Raw genomic sequence first — 21,405 nt, 5'->3', positions numbered from 1 at the left:
CGGAGGGGGTTAGCAGCACCTTGCCCCATGGGTGGCCTTGGCTTCAGGCCCCCAAGCGGGCCCTAGAGACGCACCACTGAACAGGCGACTCTCAGATGGGGGCATTTCGCTTGCCCAGGATGCATGCAACTCAGGAGAAGCCTCCCACCCCCCAACAGGCCGTGCGCAGCTCCCCCGGAGGGCTCCAGGTGCGGTCGACAGTCACCCCATCTGAGGAGGCAGCTGAGACCCACCCTCCCAGGAGCCACACACCCACCCCAGCAGGCTCCCAGCACAGAAGCATCTTAGAACCTCCTCCTGCATCTCCAATAGCAAAAGGTTCTAGAACTGGTGTTGGGCTTGAAACACATACCCTTTCCCGATTCTGATTTTCAGGATGCGTTTTTTTCCCTCTTCTGGGCATGTTCAGAGCTCGCGTAGTTTCCATCTTCGCCTTGGATCAGTGCGGCTCATACTTGGCCTTGCTCCCCGGAATGCCTGTATAATCATAATTCACCCATAACCTTACAAATCAGACTTCACTCGGGCCATGTTTCCCTCCTGGTATTCATTCGGCTTGCCCATTCTTTCCTAACCCCCAGCGCAGCCTTCTGCCCTTATGCCACGACACCCAGCACGCTTATGTCCCTGATGGCACTCGAGCTGTGTAATTACGTAACTGGCCTTTTCCACCATGACACTATCTCCCGTGATTCCCGACAAATGCAGGAACCGGTACTTGGCTGCTTCCTTCCACACTTGTGCACAGGAAAAGTTCTCCTCTCCTGCCCGTTGAGGCTGTAGCATTTTAAGGACGTTTGAGGTGCCCCGTCTTTATGTTCACCAGGCCACAGAATGAGGACTGGGGGACATCACCCTGACTTGAGGGCAGAGAAGAGGAAAGGACATAACCCCACATTGAGGGACTTTCTCCCAATAGCTCGTGTTAGGAGCCGGAACAAAGGCAGAGCTGACAAGCCGGGTTTCCCGCAGTTGCAAAGGGGCGACGCTGGGCCTTGCTGTTCCGTGTGTTGCTTGAATCAATGCCATGGCTGCAGGAAGTGGGCTTTGTGGGCTCCGTGCTTCGGTGGCGGAGGAGCCCAGGACAAGCCCGCCGCAAACACCCCCTTCCCGCTCTGTGCTGGTAGCGCCTCGGGGGGCAGGTCCGCGCGGTGCAATATTCCAGCCAATCCAAACTCATGCTCCTGAAGGACAAGAATGAGGCTTTCCAGATGTGGTGAGAAGACACGAATGAAAAGCCTGCACCTGGAGTAAAATTGGTTTTGTTTCCATTTCATAAGTGTAGAAAAATGATAGCAAGCAGTCCCTAAGACAGGAACAGTGACCTCGAGGTGGTGGTAGGTGCCATGTACACCGTTGGCCCTCAGGGCCCCAGCATCGCCCCACACAACCTGGCCTGCTGTGTCCTGGGGCCAGCAGGGCACTGTGCCCGAAGGCACTCTCTGCTCTGGGGCCAGGCTCCTGGGGAAGTTGCCTGCCAGCAGTGCAGGCCCATAACAGGGTTGGGGGGTCACTGCCATAACCCCTGCCACACCCCCAAAATCAGGCAGAGCCTTGAGGGCCCAGCAGGGGAACTGCTTCCTCGCGCCATCTGTGAGCTTCTTCTGTCTCCTGGGCTCGCCTCCCCAGCAAACTCTTCACCCTGGGTTGTCTTGGAGCCGACTGGGCCCCTCAGGACTCAGGCAACAACATCCATAGAACAGAAAGTGTCTGGTGTGAGCAGAGCCCCCGGCTGTCAAGCCCCTGCCCCTGCATAACCAGCTCCGTTCTCCTCTCCGGGCCGGTGTGGCCAACGGTGACCCACAGCGTCCCATGGCATGTGACATTCAGAGGGGCCTGGGCCTCAGGCCACCTCCCATCCTGACACACGCTCTACCCCTCCTTGGTGCTCCGGGCCCCAGCAGCTGAGGGCTCTGGCATTGGGGTGGGCAGGGTGGGGGGCCATTCTTCTTGGGTTGTCATGTTCCTTCCATGCCTAGCGGCAGCTTGAACTCCAAACCCTGCTGCAGGGGCCCCGAACCCACCACCCTGACCTTATTCCTGGTGCAGGTATCCCAAGCCTCCTCCAGACAACCCCAGATTTTCTGTCTGCTTTCTGAAACAACCCATCCTTTCCAGAGGAACCCTGGCCTCGGAATTCCTGCTTCTCTGCTGTGCTGGCATCCGCCCCTGGGCACTGGTTTGTGCCCCTCCACTCCCCGTTCCCAGATGCCTTGCCGTCCCTCAAAATCTCCTTGCAAATGTCCTGTGGAATGGCCAGATTATTTTCCACTTGTCTCTCTTTTCTTCAGATCATCAGAAGTCTACCATTCTAGAGCAGGAAGGAGCTGGGGAAGCAGCAGACCCTCCCCACCCCAGGCACAACGGGGCTCCCACGCTGCTCTAATAAGTGGGAGGTGCTAATAAGTAGGGCGAGTTTTTGCTTGATGCAAAACAATGTAGGGCTGAGAGCTTCTCCCTCTTCCCTTCTGGGTCTTACAGCTGGCCAAAGAATTAAGCTGACAAAAGGTGAACGGGAGAAAAATTTAATTTTGTGTGTACAGGAGTCCCAAAGATCGGAGGCTCAAAAGTGACCAAAGCAGTCTGTTTTTTAATGCCTTTGAGTTAAAGAAATAGTGAATTGGTGAGGAGTTGGCAAGACCAGGAGTTTGGGCTTGGGGGTCGACTGGTGAACAGGGTTCTACAGCCACCTTGGCCCTAACCTGTCCCAGGCGGGCGACAAGGCTGCTCTCTTCCTCCTGGTGCATCAAGGGGGACTGACGTCCTGTGTTCAGGGGGACAGAGGAGTGTCTGAGCGTCCCTCCGGCGTTGGCCGTTTCTTAAGTAACTTTAATCCAAAATAATCAAGAGGCGAAAATGGCATATTTGGGGGTGGACTACTCTAACTCTGCTTCAGGGGCTGGAAATGAGAAACTGGGAGTTGCGCTGGGGTCGGCCGAGGTGTTGAGTATGGAGGAATGGCCTGCAGGCCGCAATCTTGGGCCCCTTGGGGGGCCAAGACCTGTGCGTGCAAGGCGGGCTGTCGGCCCGCTCCAGGTGCTGGGGTAGCGCGTGCAAGCAGGTGGTCCCTGTGTCTCCCTGCTCCCTCGGGCACAGGCGCGTGTTCTCACACGGTGAAAACAGCACCTGCTCAGCTCCTCCCACCTAGAAATCCCATGTGCCCTTGCACGGGGCCCAAGCCCCAGACCCACGTACATCAGCCTGCTTCTGGCGCAAAGCAAATCTCTGTCTCTTTGAGGAGGGCTGGTGTCTCTGCATCACGAGGAACGATATTCAGATGGCCGAACTCACTGACACCAGGTCCCACGTCATTCTTGAGGTTTTAAAAATGTTATGTTTGCTCATGTTCTTCTAGGTAACGTCTGTGTCTGTCAGTGTGGCCTCTGGGCTTCATTGTAAAGGTCAGTTTGTCTTTGCAAAATATCTTGCCTTGCTTTCTTTCTCTAGTTGAGGGAGATGCGTATGTTAATGTCACTGGTCAGTCATTAACGTGCTTTTTGTTCTGGATGCAGACAACCCTCCTCCACATGCTCGGGGTGGGCGGGGAAGGGGTCACCACCAAGGCCTCTGGCTGACACCGGTCCTACAGGAGGCTTGCTTCAGCCCCTGTGTATGGACCACATCCCCAAGCAGGCAACATGGCCTTGGGACAGCGGCTGCCTTCCCTGAAAGCTTTGATCTGTCCCGTGCGCCGCTTTAAATCAGCTGAGCAGGCATCGCTAGTCCCCCCACCAGCCTCGCTGCAAATCCTGACAACATAAAAATAATAACACGACTCGTAACAGCCAGAGAGAGGCATCCTGAGGTCAGAAGTGCTTTAAGAGCGTTGATTTACATAACTTTTACAGCCCCGGGTGAGTTTCGGAGCCGAAGTTCAGAGTTAATAGCTCAGATAACAGAGCTAAACACACAGACCAGCAGGGAAAGAAAAGCAATACTGTAAGCAATCAGCCGTGTGTGACTGACAAGCTGGGGGAGGACGTACGCCGACATCACCCCATTCCCAGGGTCAAGTCCATGGGTGCTGTAGGAGGAATTAGGGACTGAGTACCTTGTGGAAATCATGACCGTCAGAGGCGAGGACATTGTGACACTCGGGCATGGGGAGGAGAAGGGCCACAAACAGATGCCGAGACTTGTGAAGGGCCAGACCTGTGGCCGAGTGAATGCCTAGCCAGGGGTGCTACCGAGGAGAGCCCGGCACGGGGCAGGATGCGGGCCCAGCTCGTGCACACTCAGGCAAGGACGAACGTGTCTCCACGGAGGCCTCAGCAGCCCTGTGCTCTCCGACACTCTCCGGAAAGACACCCAAGAAGCCAGCAGAGCCGACCTGGCGGGCTGGGGCCTGGGCAGGAAAAGGTGTCTTTAAGCTCATTCCTTACACTCCCATGTTATTTGTGAGCTGTGTGAGTGTAATACAATTCAAGAGTAATGACGAAACATTGCAATAGAACATCTTAATGCCTTCATTAAGAAAAAAAAAAAAAGCAGCTTAAGGAGAGGAATTTTCCAAGATGAATGCAATTGCGAATTCCGGGACAGGAAACCCCGTTCTGGCCAGAAGACCGCTGGCCAGGGACGCAGTCTGGGCCCCAGAGCACAGGCCACTATCAGGCAACGCGCACAGAAGGCCTGAACTCAGCATCGGCTCTGTGCCCGGATCAGTGCGGAACGCACAACACACAGCAAACTGGACAGGTGTGGCAGGGCCGGGGTGTCCCTCCTACGTCTTGGTCCATCCCCAGCTCCAACGGGCCCGAGCGGGAGTCTGACCCATGTCTGTCTGGGTCCCGTCCCTGGCTGCCCTCGCACTCACTGCCCTTCCCCGGAGCTGCCAGACCGAGCAGGTGTGCGGGTGAGGCCCAGAGGTCTGGGGGTGAAACTCCCTGGAGGCCACGTGACCAAGGACAATCCAGAGCGGCAGGCAGAGGAGCTGGTGGGAATGCCGAGTCCTGCAGCCACAGAGGATGGGGAACTGCCTACAGTCCTTCCTTTGTGATCACTTTACAACCTGGAATGAGTGTGCGTGATGCTCAGCTGGTACTGGGTCCCAGCTCCCCTTCCCTCCCCTCCACTCATGGTCGGCACCCTCCCTGCGGGTCAATCCAGGCCACACAGCCCCCTCAGGCAGCCTAACATGCGGAGACCCAGGGGGCACAGCAGAGAACTCCCAGAGCCTGAATCGCACTCTGGGCAGGTGTGCTTTCAGAGCATGTGCTGGTCGCACCCCACATGTTATCATCCCTCAGACATACTCTGGTGTGCTGCGATGCATGGTCTCTAGCAGCCAGGACTGGGCAAGGGGACTCTCCCTTTGCTGGAGGATGGGGGCAGATGTTTTCTCTTCACAGGAACAGTATCACTCAGAAGAAAGTGGGACTGGCTCAGGGCTCCCAGCACAGCTCTGCTGGCGGCTTCTTATGTGACCTCTGGCAGACCACTTACCCTCTCTCCGCTTTGTGGCCACGTGAGGATTCGTAGGTTTCCTGTCCTGACTGTTGTGAGGGCTCAGGGAGCCAGGAGGTCAGCAGGAGAGCCCCTGTGGTGGCTACAGTGACCACGGTGTCCTCACCCTTAGGAGGCGAGGTGTCCAGGACTCTCCAAAGGCTTGGGACCAGTGTCCCAAGGCACCAGAGCCCCAGACACCTCCACCTACAATGGGGCCAGGGAAAGAAAGGTAGGAAGAGGGTACAGAGAAGCTCAGCTCGGCTTCTCTGGGCTGTAGGTCATCAGTCCCTAAATGGTAAAGGACAGTCGTCTATTAGAACACCCTGGCCAGAGGCTAGAGGGCAGCTGGTCATCCTCGGGAGGAGAAGGAACCACAGGGTCCTGCAAACAGCAGGCCTGTGAGTGGCCGTCATTGTGGACCAGGCAGGGTGTGCCCGACCCCTGGTCTGCGTGGCAATGGCAGTGACCTACAGTGGTCAGCAGCTTGATGCTGGGTGCATGGAACCATCCCCCCCAGACTGGCCAGTTGGGGCTCCTCGTGTTGTTGGATGAATGACGAGCTGGGAGCTGGGAAGACACCCATAGGCCTGGGCCCCAACTGAGCCAAAGAAGGTGCGAGAAGGACAGCAAAGGAGTTGGGGCGTCTCACCCGGAGAGGCGGGAGGGCAGCGTGGAGTTCCTGGGGCTTGGTCAGTGGGCGACTGTCCCGCCCCCAGGAAGCCAGCCGAGCCCGAGCTGGTGGAGGACAGAGTCCAGCTCTGCTAGCCGCGTCCCCTGGCCCAGGAGGTCCTTGCGTCACCAGAGCAGGCTCGCTGTCATCCGTGTTGGTGGAGGCCACCGTGCCCCACCAGCTCTGGTGTTAATCAGGGCAGAACACAGCTGTCGGTGCCGGCGGGGAGGCCACGCGTGCTGTATCCCAGGCTGGGGCTGATAGTCGGCGCTGCTTCTTCAGAGGTGGGCAGAGGGGGTCTCGGTACAGCCTGGCTGGGTGGCTCGGTCGTTAATAACATCTGATCACCCATAATCTCTTGATAATCACGGAACTTTAGTAGCCCTTCAGAGCCACAGAAGCCCCCCAGAACAGATGACATGCACCCCACTGCCTCCTCAGCAGGAGGGGGATTACATGGTGGGGAGCCCCCCAAGTCGGGGGCCATGTTGGGGTTTCCTGGGGTGTGGGCACAGAGGAGGGGCTGACAGCAAAGCTGGGATCTGCGGGCAGATAAGGGAGGATGACCAAGAGGAAGGACATGTAACCATGGGAGAAGGGCGCCCTTGGAGGACCGTTCCAGAGGGAGGCACTGCCCTTGGCCCTGTGAGGGAAGGGAGGTGACGGGAGGAACAAGGAAGGACAGAAAAAGCGGGAGCACTGGGCCTGCCCCTCAGGAGCACCAGCTGGTTCCCGCCTCGTCCTCTGGGCTCCAGCAGCCGTGGGGAAGATGAAACTGTTGCCACATCTTGGGGGCAGGAAGAATGAAGGGGAATGAGGGTCATGGGGGCCCAGTGTTCCAAGGCTCCGTCCGTCACCGCGACGTTTCCCCTTCTCAGATGCCGGAGGAGGAGGAAGGACATCGGGGAAACAAAGCAGAGTGGGGGGTGGCGGGAATGTGGGGGTCTGGAGGGGGGTTGACGTGACTGACACATGGCCCTCCTGCCTCACCCACAGGGTACCAGATCGCCTACCGCCTGGCCAGCAGTAGCCCCAACACGTTCACCACGGTGGAGGTGGGTGCCACCGTGAGACAGTTCACGGCCACCGAGCTGGCCCCAGAGTCTGCGTATATCTTCAGGCTGTCAGCCAAGACGAGGCAAGGCTGGGGGGAGCCGCTGGAGGCCACCGTCATCACCACTGAGAAGAGAGGTAAGACCCAGGGCCCACGTCCACTGTCGTGGAGCTCCGGGGCGGAGAGCTGGGCCCGAGCGGGAGTCATGATCTTGCTGGGCCACAGCTTCCCAGGGCAGACCCTGCACCATAGAGTGTCTACACAGCCCGACATTTACCGGACAGGCAGGAACGTCCCTCTCCACTCTCAGAGAGGTTGTGTAACTGGCCCAGAGTGGGTCTGAGTCACCACGTTTGAGGGCAGCTCCCTGAAGCGAGGCACCAGGTCTCTGATGTTCCTACCCATGTACCCCACTGAGCAGGTGCTCAAAAAACACATCTCCTACCGAGCGGTCCTGCAGAGATCTGTCTTCATGGACACTGCTTCTGTTCCAGGCTCTGGTGAGGTGCTTGTTGTACGTTGTCTTGGTTTATTTTCACCAGAGCGTGGCAAAGGAAGTGCTGTGAGCCCCCGTTCTGCAGAAGAAGTGGGGCCCAGACAGAGTCAGCTATTGGCCAGGGACGCAGCTGTGGGACAGGGACATGGACACCCTTCCCTGGCCCCAGGCCGCCTCTTCCCACAGCAGTCTGCTGTGGCTTCTCATCTCAGCAAGCCCCTGACATGCCCTCCAGCCTCGCTCTGGGATCTGCCTCAGCAAGCTCCCTCCCCAGGGCCACCCTAGCTCTAGTCCCAGACGTCTCAGTAAGAGGATGACAGGAAGGCACTTGCTTGGAGAAATGACCTGTCCTACCTCCCATCTGGGAGTCCCCAAGCACCAGGCTCTGGAGCTGTGTGACTTCAGACAAGGCCCTTCCCCTGTCTGTGCCCTGGCACCCACCCGGTGGCCTCTTGGGAAGTACGAGGGCCAGCACGGTCCGTAGGCCTCTGGGGGCAGAGCTGGTGCAGCGCCCACGCTCAGAGGGTGAGCCCGTGTCCCCGTGGCCTGTGCAATCGCTCTAGGACATAATCTAGAGCAGACAGTCTAAGGGAGGCATGAGATGAATCGAAGTGCTTGAGAATCAAAGGGCCAGTCTGAAACCTACGAAAGGTAGAAGGCAAAGGAGGCTGTTGAGCGCTGAGCCCTCACCATGTTCTGGCCACGCTCCAGGCAAGGCAGCCCACTTCTCTCTCTAATTCCCACACAAGCAGGCCAAGCAGGTGGGGAAGCTGATGCCCCACAAGGTGGAAGGGCCCACCAAGGTCCGGCGGCTGCTCGGTGGCCACCCCGGCTAGAACACCCGGCTGACCCTTCCAGTGGCCAACAGAGGGACGCTAGCATCACCTGTCTGTGGCTTTGGATCTTCCAAAGGCTCCATCTTCCGGGGGAAGCCCAAACCCTTTAGCCCACTGTGAGTCCCCCGACACCAACCACTGAGCCTCAGTCCCCCAAGGACGATGACAACTGCACAGCCCCTCTAATGACAACAGTTACCTCTACTGTTAACTGGAGGACGGAAGCCTGGGAGTCACCGGAGATGCCGGAGCGTGAAGCTGATGGAGAGACAGAGAGCACACTCGGGGCCCTAGCTATCAGCACAGACACTGTCTAACCTATGGTCCTGGCACAGGGTGGCAGCTGGGGGTGGGGGCTGGCCAGACAGAGGACAGGCCGCAGGAGAATCCCTCCTGCCCAGGTCGTCCAGCTCCTCCTTGTCTGGGTCATGCTCGGGGCCCTAAGTGCCTCTCGCAAAGGCTCCTGCCTTCTTCCTCAGAGTGGATACAGCCCCAGAAGGGAATCTGGCACTTTCTAAGTCCCAGGGAAAGACACAGGTTTGCTAATAGTTTGGTGTGACTTCAATCCAGATGGAAGCATAAACGGGCGTGCCTTTTAGGAGGCATCCCCGGTCCACAGCAGGTCTGCTACTGATGGGGCTGGGGGATGCACACCCACATCCCAGCCTGTACCCCGACCTGTGCCCCGATCACCCGCACCAGCTGCCTGGGGCCCACAGGGCCAAGGGGCTTTCTTCCAGGGCCCACTGACCCCCCCATCCCAGCAGAGCTTTGCCCATTGCCAGATGCCCAGGCTGATGAGGGGACGCAGGCCTGTTGCTCCGGGTGAGGAGAACCGGGCAGCCCGAGCGTGTGTTCCCAGCGGAGCACAGACCACATCAGGGGGCAGGGCTCCCCCCACTGTCACCACAGGGCCAGCCAGCCGTCGCTGCTTTATTACCCACAACACATTCTCAACAGGATCGATAATCTTCATGATAAACAATTAAACAATTATTCCTCCCTCTGTGGATTTTCTCCGCTGCAATCGATGGGGTAAGGAGACGCGTGACGGAAGTGATCCGAGCTCAGGAGCCAGGTCCCGGCCCTGTACCCTGCATCCCCAGTCACCAGCGCTTTGGGCACAGAGCAGCTCCCCGGGGGAGCTGAGTGGGCCTCTGTCTGTGCTTAGGCCTCGCGGTGGCTTCCAGGGAAAGGACTTCAACAGGACAGATGCTCTGAGCCCAAGACCGGAGGGAGAGGATGTCTCTCGAGACTCCCCTGGGGACGTGTGGTCGTTGGGGAGCACGTGTGGGTTCACCCTCCCGTCTGACTGTCTGTCTGCTGTCTGAGAGAGAGCAGCGCTCCGGGAGCAAGCCAGGGTCTCCAATCAGCTCCTGCTGGGGCGGGTCCGAGCAGCCATGGCCCCGGAGTCCACTCCCTCTCCTCGGCCCTCTCTGCCCTTGCCCGCAGGGAGCCTTCCGGGAGCAGCAGTCTCTCACGTGTCCCCGCTCTGTTCTCTCTCGGTTGCAGAGCGGCCGGCGCCCCCGAGAGAGCTCCTGGTGCCACAGGCCGAAGTGACCGCACGCAGCCTCCGACTCCAGTGGGTCCCGGGCAGCGACGGGGCCTCCCCCATCCGCTACTTCACCGTGCAGGTGCGAGAGCTGCCCGGGGGCGAGTGGCAGACCTACTCCTCGTCCGTCAGCCATGAGGCCACAGCCTGTGCTGTCGAAAGGTACCCAGGGGCAGGCGGGCCCTCCGTGGGGAGTAGTGCAGGGAATCTGGGGGCCAGAGACACAGCCGGACAGCTCCCCTCTCTTCTCTAGCTCCCTGTACCAGGGACCAGGACTCCCCCTCCTGGAGCCCCTCCAGCCTCTGCCCCGGGTTGATCCTTCTAGGTCCAGCCCTGTGCAGGTGGCGGGCACGCCCCAAGCCCCAGGGAGAGAAGAGGCACAGATCACAGGGCCGGGGAGGCTGGAAATGTGGGCTCCAGCCCCCGAGCCCCTGAGAAGTAGAAGTGGGGGTGTGTGTGTGGAAGGGGTGTCACGGGCTGAGACTCGCACCTTCTCTTTGTGCTCTCTCTCCTAGCTGGCACGGCCGGTGGCCCCGATGGCTGCTGTCATCCATTAGTGATAGCTGCTCAGGGAAATGGGAGGGGTGTCCCCACTGGACCCTGAGAACCCAGAGTTTATCCAGTTACTGAGGGATCCACCGGGCAAAGGCGGAGGGGAGTGGTACTGACCACCGTAGCTCACTCTTGGCACCTATGGTCTCATCTGGGCCCCTTCCCCTGTTCCCACGCCCCTCTACAGTAAGAGATGAGGGTACCCTTTTCTGGGGTGAGGGACCAGGGCTACATAACTGTCTAGGCAAGGGTTCTCAGCAGTGACCTTAGACCTTGCATCCCGACCTGGGGGGTCTGGGCTGCACAGGCTCACACCACCTTGCAGAAGCCCCCTGGGTCTCTCCGGTGGGCAGGCCTGTCCAAGGAGCCGGCCGGCATCTTCCCTGTCCTTCTCTGGCCCTGACAGTGGTCACTTTCCATGAAGCTCACATCAGGCTATGCGGGGACCACAAAGGAGCGTGGCCCACGGGCTCCAAGGATGCCAGTACCCCAGCCAGCCCTGCTCATGGGGACGGGGGAGGAGGCCTAGACCCCATTTCCCAGGCTCGCCAATGTTCCTCTCACCTTTCAGACAGAACACCACGTACTTGTTGCCCCCTGTTCTGGGCCCTGTGCTGGGAAATCGCACCCACATTTCTCATTGAACCCACAGTGGGGGGCCACTCCGCAGTTCCTCTCAGCCCTGGGAGCCCGAGATCTGCCTCCGGAACGGACGGCAGCGACCAGGCCGCCATCTCAGAAGGCCATGCAAAGCAGTCCCTCTCTGTCCCCCAGCTTTCTGCCAGTGCCCCTCATACCCTTTGAACAGCAGCTACACCACCCGAGAGGCCCTGCTCTTGGCCCCTCGGAGATCTCCGCTGGTTGCCCACCCCTCACTGCCCCCAGAGCCCAGAAAACCCACCCCCGGCACAACTCCGGGCCTCGGGAGGCATGGCCCAGTGTGCCCAGGGGGCTTCATGAACCACTCGGCCGCACTCTCCTCTGAAAGAGAGGAGAAAACTAAACTCCAGTGGCCTCCTCTGTCCCAGGGCCTCCTGAGATCAGACGAGTGTGTGCAGGGGACTTCCCACTGGAAGTTTGCCGAGTGACAGTCTGATCTGGTGTGGGACACGCTGTGGTCAGTCCCCTCCAGGCCCCCGCGCCCATCAGCAGACACACACCGAGGGCCAGGTTCCCGGGAAAGTCACCTGCTGGGCTTCCTACTCAGGCGAGGGTTTGCCCTGCGTGCCCCCCCAGACAGCTCGGGGTCCTGGTATGCAGGGGGCCAGAAGTGGGCCTCGTGCTGGGAACTCAGCTTCCTGCTCTCTACACACCCTCCCCTTGACCTGAGACCGGGGTGGACTCTTCCAGCCATCTGACATGCGTACCTCACCCCTGCTGTGTGCCCCCCTGGGGGGTGGGAACGGAGGAGCTGCCACTGGCCTCATATTCTGAAAGCGCTGGAAAACAGTGAGGTGCTAAACACAAACGGATCAATGATGCGTCTGACGTGTGTCCTAAATGTAACGCGCTGAGTGAGCATAAGCGCTGAATTCAAGGACGGGGGTCGTTTCCCACGCGCCGGCGCATGCCAGACGCCAAGCTGTTGCACCTGCGTTGTCGCTCACGCCTCCTGAATCCCACGCCCTTCATCCCTCCTTCCCTCCCTTCCTTCACAGAGACCCACTGAGCACCTCCTGGGCACCAGGCCTTGTTCTTTGTGCTCGGGGCATAGCAGTGAAAGAGGCCACCGCGGTGTGTGTCCCTGTGGGGAAGGCAGACTGTTGTCAAGGAAGCAAACTGTTCCTTACAAATCACGGTGGGGCTGGTGAGGGGATGGACAGGCCTAGAGGACAGCGCTCAGGGCACGGGCTCTTCCTGAAGCCTTGTGAGCTGTGGCCAGAGGGTCCTGATGGGGAGAGCAGCGAGGATTCAGTGAGCGCGCTGCCTGTGTCAGTCTCTTCTAAGCGCTTCTCAACGCCATCCACACAACCATCTCACGACCCCCTGCTCCGGTCGGCCCAGGTGAGGCGCCTGCAGCTCATCGACATGCCCGAGGTGATGTGGGGGTCAGTGTGGGGGCAGGTTGGCTCCAGAGTGCTCGCTCCTGGCAACTGCCCTGGGCCGCCTTTTAATCTGAGGAGAAGCTAATGCAAATGTGGGGCCTCAGGTGTTTGAGGCAGGAACCAAAGGAGAAAACCATGCGGTTGTCACAAGAATTAGATAAAATAGCTCCTAGGAAGCTAGGAACAGATGGGAAGTTATTTGTTTTAACTTGATAAAGGATAGCTCCCCCAGAAGCTGCGAGCAAAGATCATTGTTAAGGGTGGAACTTTGGAAGCGCCCCCAGGACAGCCAGGGCCAAGGCAAGGTCACCTGGCATGGCTTCTCCAGCTGGAACCGGGGCACAGAGAGGCCAGGAGACAGGCCTGCGGTCACAGACCAGCCGTGGCACGGAAGAGCCGACAGAGTACCTTCGGGGGCTGACAGAGAACCAGTGCAATCCTGTCTTAGGCAGGAGGGCATGTGAAAATACAGAGGAAGATTCTTCCAATCCTGTGTCCACAGATGGTCATCGGTCTTTGAAAATGCAGAATTCTTCCTCTAGGCCAAGAATTCCCCAGATCCCACTTGCAAACCAGTTGGGAGTGGGGCTGCTATTGGCTAACTCAGAGGGCATGGGAGCCCCCCTGGTCTCCTAGAGAACCCCTCAGAGCTTCTGGTGTTCCACGGTGCTCGGTTTGAAACCCATGAGTTTCCAGGTTGGCCTGGGAGGGGGACAGAGGACTGGCTTGGAGGCAGTGAGGGTCTGCCCACCAGTAGCTGGGCGAGCAGGCAGAGTCAGAGCCACCCAGCTCTCCTGGTCCGGGAGATGGACATGGGCAGAGCTTTGCCCCAAACAGCGAAGCGGTCCATGGGGCAGGGGCGGCTGTTTTCCTCATCAGCTCCTTTAGAAGTCACAGCAAGGACAGCCAGAGGAGCCGGCCAGCCAGGGACCCAAGGAAGACTGCAGCTCATCTGCTTAGAGGACTGTTCCAGTGTCTGTGTGGTACAGAGCTTAGCTCAGACCATCCACACTGACCGGGTCAATGGAGGGAGGCAGGCAGGCCTGCGCGGCGGCCGCGATCCATGCACCCGGACTGTTAGGGCCCCTCAAATCCCTTTCAGCAGACAGTTGGGGGTGTTTTCCCCTGTTTCCAACGGACAGTTGGCCTTACCTTGGTCTTAGAGGCAGCCTCAAGACAGATCCTCCTCCAGTCCTGGCCAAGCCAGGGACAAGGGACTTTAATGGGGCCAGGCCTCAGTTTTCTCATCCCTACAATGGAAATCACACTGCCTGGCCGGGCCCTCTGTGGGGACAAGGGACAGGCGGGCCTCCACGAAGGTGCGCTGGCGGGCGGGCGAGGAAGCGGCGAGGCAGGCCGGGGTTTCACGCTCTGAATCGTGTGAGGGCTGCGGTAATTAGCTCCTCCTGAGAAATTCTTGAGTCCCTCAGAGAGCGGTGATTTGCTTTGCAGGAGAGGCTCTAATTACAGGAAGAGCCCGGTGTAAAACAGCCACCCTCGGGCCAGGACGTTCAGCCGCTGGGGGTAGGTGGGGAGGATAGTGCCGGCTGCCTGAGGGCCGCCCCAGGCAGGAGCAGGACGGATTCCTGGTCCCTGAGCGAGGGCCTCTTCCCGGCTGCCTGTTCCCTATGGGCAGAGCGTGGGGCAGGACAGGGAAGGGCTCAGGCCCTTACGGCTCATCTGTGTTTCAGGCTGAGACCCTTCACTTCCTACAAGTTGCGCCTGAAAGCGACCAATGACATCGGCGACAGTGACTTCAGTGCAGAGACGGATGCAGTGACCACGCTGCAGGACGGTGAGCCAGCTGGGACCCAGGCAGGGGTGTAGACACGGGCCCCTGGCCGGCTGCTGCCTTTGGACCCTAAGACAAGGGCTCCCAGGGAGAGAGGCCCCGCTTTCATCCCGAGCCAGGAAGGGGTCGCGCCGGGGAGGGAGGGCGATGACTGGCGAGCAGGAGGATTCAGTTAGCAGAAGACTGCTCGGAGCTCCGTACAGCCTGTGGTCCTGAAGCCGACTTCAAGGACTGGCCAGTGGAACGGAGGTTCCTTTGATTGGTTTCCAAAACCCTACAATCCATTAGCATCCGAGAAATTGAATAATTTATAGGGTCATTAAAAATAAATATGGAAGGGTAGCTGCGTTTTGAGTGGTTTCCCCATTTTTCTCATTCACGAACCACTCCACAGTTTTGCCCTTTGACGGAAGCCCAGGGAAGTGAAGGAGCTAAGATCCCCCGAGAGCTCTAGGTGGTTCTTACCCGCCCTCTCCCACCTCAGAGGAGCAGGCCCGAAGATCCTTGTGAGTTCGGGCGCCAATCCTGCCAGGCCTGCTGGCAGGCCGACTTCTAGGGCGGGAGGATCGCTCTTGCCTTGCAGATGCGGGGGTTTGGATCTCGGGCTGCAGGCCTGAGCCTTTAGCTCCCCCAATGGCATTGGGAACTGACTCACCACGTTGCCATGTTTCTCCTTTTTAAGCCAGGAGCCTGCCTTCACCAACATGAGGCCTCAGGCAAGCTGGGGACCAACAGGAGGGGTTCAGGGGGAACCTTCCAGCTTCTGGGCCTCACGCAGAGATCATGTACACCCAGGGTTCCCACTGCCGCTGGGACAGGCCCTGCCAGAAACCCTGTGGTTGTCTTTGTGGCTCGTCTTCTCGTCTTACATTTAACACAGCTGGGGTTCTATTTGGGAGAAGCACTGATGCTTAAAAGAAAGAGGGAAATGCAGCAAGCTAATTTTGTTGGCGAGTCTAAGGAAATCGCAGGCCAGTGAGGAAGATATCATAGACTCCCTTTGCCCTTACATGGCTTGGGCTCCTGCTGAACTGGCCTGTTGGGGGAAAAAAAAAGCATTTGAAGGCCTCTCCAGGTTCCCAAAGGCCTATCTGCATCCTTTGTTACTGAAATCCTGTCTTTGGCCGCACGACCCTGTCCTCTTCCTCTTCCGAGATTTGCAGTCCTCTTGTGTCGACTGTATTGTGTTTGGGCTATATTGTCTCCAGAACAAAAGATCTGCTGGGACGGACAGACTCCGGGGCTGGGGGAGCCCTGGGCTAGATGTGTGGATCGCTCACTGATAAACATTTCCTTGTTGTGGTGGCTGAGGTGTGAGACCCCCTCAATCCAGCGTGAAATCCCAGAAAGCTGGGTAAGGGTCCACCGTGGACCTCAGGCCAGCAGGAGGCCAGAGAGCACAGGCTAGGGGGCTCCCCAGAAGGCAGGGGGCTGTAGGTGAGGCTGATGCCAGCATGTCCCAGGTGCTGGGTGCCCCAGCAGGTGTGGAGGAGACGCAGAGCCGGTGACCAAGAGTCCGAGTCTGAGACGGTCAGGTAGGTGCAGGATGGGGACAACAGCCTCAGTTGTTCCACTCAGTGACTCTTGGTGAGCATCTGGTACACAGTCTTGGGACCTTAGAGTGAGCAGCCATGAAAAAGCCAACCTAGCATGCCAACTGGGACCGCACAGGTTCAGTGGGAGCGGAGGTGTAGGGAAGGCGTGTCCAAGGAGGGGCGCGGGACATTCGAATGGGGCAGGACTGTAGTTTCCAGCATGGAGGGCACAGCCATGGCCACGAGCAGAGCCAAACTGACCGTATCCCTCCAGAGAGCAGAGCCAAGCGGTCACGGCCGCTGCCCCGAAAATAGCGGCCGTTCCCTCCACCCCAGAACTCAGCCTCCCTCCCTTAGTGTCTGAAACTAAGAGCACTCAGGCCTGGATGGGCTCTTTGTCCCAGTCAGAGCCTCTCTGATTTAAGTACCTCCAACAAATGCTCCCTCTCCTTCAGGGAGAGCCCCTGAGAAGATGGGGGACAGCAGGAAGGCTCCCCAGGCAGGGTTCCCAAAGATAGCCCAGCGCCTTTGTATGTCCTGTGTGGGTCTGCTGGGGGCTGGGGGGCGGTAGGGACAAAAGCAGGACATTATCTTGTCACATCCATCAGGATCCAGTCTGGGCGGGAGCTGGGCTCCGCAGGTGGAGGACAACTACAGGGAAGGGAGGGAGGCGGAGGCAGGGATGCTGGCTTGCCCGCTTCCCCAGCCGCCCACCCCCTCCCCCACCCCACCAGCGGGTCCCTGGCCCTGCCTCCCCGCCAGAACCAGGAGGGAGCTGGCTCCGGAACAGCAGCCAAGTACAAGCAGAACCCGCTAATCCTCGCTTTCTCCTTTCTTGGATTCCAGTTCCGGGAGAGCCTCCAAGTTTCATCTCGGTGACACCGCACACCACCTCCTCGGTCCTGATCCAGTGGCGGGTAAGGCCCGGGAAGGGCAGGGTGTGTCCTGAACCTGCATCTGAGGCTGGAACCTGCCCGGTGCTGGACCCCATGTCTGAGGGTCGGTGGCAGGCCACGGGACTCTGCGTAGTTGGCATGCCCACTGCAGGGGGGAGCACCACGGACCCCCTGAGCTGCGCTGCGGGAAGGGGCCTGAGCACGGCTCCCTGGGAGGGCCAACAGGATGGCAGGGCTGGTACGGGGCATCTGAGCTGAGTGTTCCAGGCTGTTGGGGAAGGACGGTCCAGCAGGCCTCCGTGGTACACACAGAACGAGGTGGCATTGGACAGGGCAGGGAAACCATAGGCTGGGGAGTGATCTTTTCTACAGGAATCATCTACTAACAGACAAAATACCCACGGGGTTACGTGCATCCTCCCTGAGTGCCCGGTGTTAATTCCCAGGGAACAGTCCCGTCAAGGCACCTTATCCTAGACAATCAAGTAACATTGGGGGGCCGTGAACAGTAACATGATGTCAAAAGGACACTCTGCTCTCTCTTGGCCTCATTTCCAATTTGGATACTCTTGTCAACAGCAACGTACATGGAAGACAAAAATAAGAGAGGGGAGAACTGCGTGGAGGGCTGCCCTGGCCCCGGGCAAGCCCAGCGAGGGTGCCTATAGGTCTGTGGAGAGGGCTCAACCAGGCCAGGTGGTAGGGCTCAGCAGCTGGTCTGGACTCAGGCCGGACAGAACCGGCACAGCAACAGGCAGGGCCGAGGGCAGCAATGAGAAAGTCGTGGGAGCTCTGGGCAGCCAGGGAAGTTCCTGAGGCCAGAATGGGGTGGCCTTCCAGAGGAGGGCAGGGCCTAGAGCCGGGGCCGTGGGGTCGGAGCAGGGAGCAGGTGTGCCGGTCTGTGTCCACTGTGGCCACACTGGGCTGGTGGTCCATGGAGGGGCCCGTGCAGCCGAGCTGCTTCTGTCAATGAGATCGTCCAGGAGAGTGCCGACATCACATCCAGACCAGGCGGGCAGGAGGGGACGGTTCGAGGTCAGGAGATTTAGGGGCCCAGGTAATGTTGAAACTTAGAGCAAACTGTGGCTTAGAGAGGCAGAGGCTGTGCCCAGCCAAGGGCAGAGGCTGGCAAGAGGGGAGGACTGGAAGGGACTCCCTTGGAAAGGGATGGCCCAGAGGGCGTGGGTGGGTAAACCACCCATGTTTGTACCGGGGCACCTAGAGGAGGCCCTCGGGGGAACTGTCCTACAGGGACTGCCTCCAGGGGCCTTGTAGGCCGGGACAGAGCATGCCAGAGACCCCTCCAGGCTAGAACTGGTGCCCAGCAAGGAGCAAGAGGGAGAGAAGTCAGGATCCCTCCCGGCCTCCCAGGGCTGCTAACAGAGCAGGGTGCTGGGCGGGAAGTCAGGGCAGGCAGACAGGGCTGGGATGCGGGTGTCGGCCATGAGGGGGCTCGCAGAATTCTCGGAGTGGCTCCTAACTGCTCAAGGTTCCCGCTGTCTACCCTGGTGGGGCAGCTTGGTGGCAGCCTGGCTGTTAGTTCCACTCAAGTGCAGTTTGACCCCGAGCAAGGAGCACAGGTGGAAACTCCATGCGGGTCAAACGAACAGACTTGCCACGGTGGCTCTGGAAGGGATGAGAGCCAGATGTACATAGCCTGGGCTCCGAGCCACACGCAGACTCTCCAGGTACTGATGGAGTGGGCTCCTCCTTCACTCCACTGCCAAGTGACATGTCTCAGAAGTGAGGGATCCCTTACAGGTGATCAGGAGACAGTTCCAGATGTCTTCCAGTGAACGTGGAAACTCACTGCTTGGCGTTCTGTCTTTCGCAGCCTCACCAGAGTGTGGGGAAAACATGGGGCTGGCTCCCCCACTGCCTCTGGGCGGCCTCATCCCCTGAGCTTGTCTTGGGGCCCCACTGGCTCTAGGTCCGCAGACCCCTGTTTGCCAGTGGATGACATGACCCCAGCAGGCCTCTCCGGCTCCCGTTCTTTCTCTGTAAAAATGGGAAGTCAAAGGTGACCTCCAGGGGCTCTGAGGCAGGTCTGTTAGGTCTCAAACCCCTGACTTTCATTAGGGCCTTTGGTGGGAGGTGGGAGACTTTCAAAGTGGGAATTCAAGGTCCCAAGAGCTTCTGTTCCCCATCCTCTACTAACTTAATCGACCCAAAAGTTGGTCTTCTCTACTGTGCTAAATTTTACCAGAAATTTAGCATTTTCTTTGTACATGTAGCAATTGGCTGGCCGGTAACTAGGTAAGCTCTTTTCCTATAAAAGCAGCTTGGAGGCTTGGATGGACCATCACCTCCACACGGTGGCTGTCGTCCCCCGCCGTCCCGGCCCCCACGCCCGCGGGGGGCTCCGAGCCCCATGGTTGTGGTTGGACAGCTCTGTGAATGGGGGAGAGCTGTACCAAAGGAACTTGGCATGCGTGTCCATCAGCTGTCCCCGTTCAGAGCCCAGCAGAACAAACTAATTGCAAGAAGCCCAGAGCAGGAGGTGGTCAATATGATGTATTGTAGAAATAAATGCTTGTCAACCGCCAGGCAGTTGAAGTATAATTAAAATTATGAGTAATTTACTAAATCAGCACGAACAGAACAAAGAGACTATGTTTAAATATAGATTTGCATTCCAAATGAAATGTTTCACCTGTAAACCCCTTTTTTTCCAGTAATTTGTTTAAAAATGCGAACACCGCCTGTAATTTCAAGGCTGCTGACCCACTTAAACGTCTCCTCTGTAGAAACTTGTCAGGTTTGATTTTTCCTGGTAGGATAATCAATCCCTGCCTTTCATGGGATCCAGCACAATTTGAAATCTGAGGATTTGAGCGTGTGTTCTAGACAGTGGCGGCACTGTGTTCACACTGAGTGCCACTCATAATGGACACCGGCCTTTCTGAGTTGCTCACAACATTGAAGCTGGCTGCTCAGAAACTTCCAGTGGCTCATATAGTCTGTCACTCAAGTGGAGTTCCCCCCTGGGGTAGCTAGAGATTTCCCTAAGTGAATTTTCAGGCCATTTTTTTAGCAAAACAACAACAACAAAAAAAAACCAAAAACTAAAAACTTCTTAGCAATAGATCACATCGTGCACATGGGCCCCAGCAGAGTGTGAACTCAGGGCTGTGACAAGCGCCTTCCACAGAGGAGCATGACCACCACCCAGAAAGAGGAGAGAGGGCCACAGGGCTCTTCAAGATATGTTTGGGGTTTGTTCCTTCTCTCACATGGGCTCCATCCCCTGCAGAGGACCAGCTCCTGTGTAGGGTCTGAGCACCCAGAGGTGGATAAGCCAGACTCCAGGCCTTGCAGAGCTTCTGTTCACTGGGCAGAGCCCTAGGATGTGTTACTGGGAAGACAGTGGAGGGGGAGCTGGGAGGGGGCTTCTGACTGTGTTTTGCAAGATGAACGCTCCCCCGCTCTATGCTCCCAGGTAAATGGCAGAGATGGGCATCTGGGCATCACCCACAGCTGGGTAGAGGCTTAAGGGTGTGACAGCCCCTGGGACTCAGCACCAGGCATCAAGGGAAGGCACGTTGGAACCAGGTTTTCTAAGGCTTCCTGTGCTACAGTGTCTCCCAGACAGAGAAGCAGTCCAGGATGAAACCAACCCGAGATGGGGTGATCTTGGATGTCAGCAAATCTAGCTCACAACCATAAGCCCTAAGTGAGTGCCCGCCATGACCAAAGCTTATCAGGGGTGCTGCAGGGAAACAGCAACGAAAATATATAGCCCTGGACTTATGACCAGTCAGTGTGGAGGCAGAAACGGCAGTTGCAGTGTGGTCAGGACCGAGGGCTATAGAGCAGATCTGTGGCTGAAAGGGAACCTTCTGTCCAGAGTCGCAGGAGGCGCTAGACCCCATCGGGCCAGATTTCCACCCACTATGAACACAGGGCTGAGCCTGGGTGGGCAAGCCACCAGCCCAAGCCCACACTGCAAGGAGCCAGGACTCGAATCTAGAGCCTGAACATGGCCCATGGCTTCTAGAATTCTCCATGTGTCACACGGAGCTGCCCTACTGATACCTCCCAGGGGGTCCAGAGTCTTTCACGAATGACAGATGTGTTTTCTCCAAACTCTAGAAATAGAAGGAGTGGTTAAACCCAATTCCAAATCCCATGTTGGCAGGCCCCAGAGTTGCCATGGAGCCTACCCTTCCTGTGCCCAGGACCTACCGCAGACTTCACGAGGCTGCCCCCAGGCTACGTGGCCACCTGTGCCCCTCCTCAAGCCCAGAGGGAAGCATCAGGGTGTGTCCCACTGTGTCACAGGTAGCAGCTGCACCTGTTGGATGTGGATGTGGCCTCTTCTCCTTGTGCCTCGAAAGCACCCTCTCCTCCTTCATCAGAAGTGTCCGTGAGCCCAGGATCTATGGCCTCGGCCCTTCCCCTCCATCCTCCAGCCCCATGATGTGCGTGGACACACCCACCCTGTGTGGGGTGTTTGCTGCCTGTTGCCTCTTCCAGATGGAAGATATGCACCAGACAGGGTCTGGGGGAGGGGCACAGAGCTCCCATGC

The 21,405-nt window shown here is 58.3% G+C and overlaps 1 protein-coding gene across 3 annotated transcripts in view; it reads left to right on the top strand.

Moving 5' to 3' along the window:
- The window catches only part of SDK1 (sidekick cell adhesion molecule 1), an 883,892-nt gene that overhangs the window by 797,746 nt on the left and 64,741 nt on the right, over positions 1–21,405 (top strand). For all 3 annotated transcript variants that reach the window (XM_045075163.1, XM_045075162.1, XM_045075164.1), the window contains exons 29-32: positions 7,115–7,309; positions 10,017–10,218; positions 14,345–14,448; positions 16,827–16,897. In XM_045075163.1, the coding sequence (XP_044931098.1) occupies positions 7,115–7,309; positions 10,017–10,218; positions 14,345–14,448; positions 16,827–16,897 (572 nt within the window). The remainder of the gene's footprint in view (positions 1–7,114; positions 7,310–10,016; positions 10,219–14,344; positions 14,449–16,826; positions 16,898–21,405) is intronic.

The sequence above is a fragment of the Mustela putorius genome, unplaced genomic scaffold, assembly GCF_011764305.1.
Source record: "Mustela putorius furo isolate JIRA1106 unplaced genomic scaffold, ASM1176430v1.1 tig00000139_pilon_pilon_pilon, whole genome shotgun sequence".
Lineage (NCBI taxonomy): Eukaryota > Metazoa > Chordata > Mammalia > Carnivora > Mustelidae > Mustela > Mustela putorius.
Note: the sequence above shows the minus strand (reverse complement) of the source record. Positions and strands in the feature narration are given on the sequence as shown.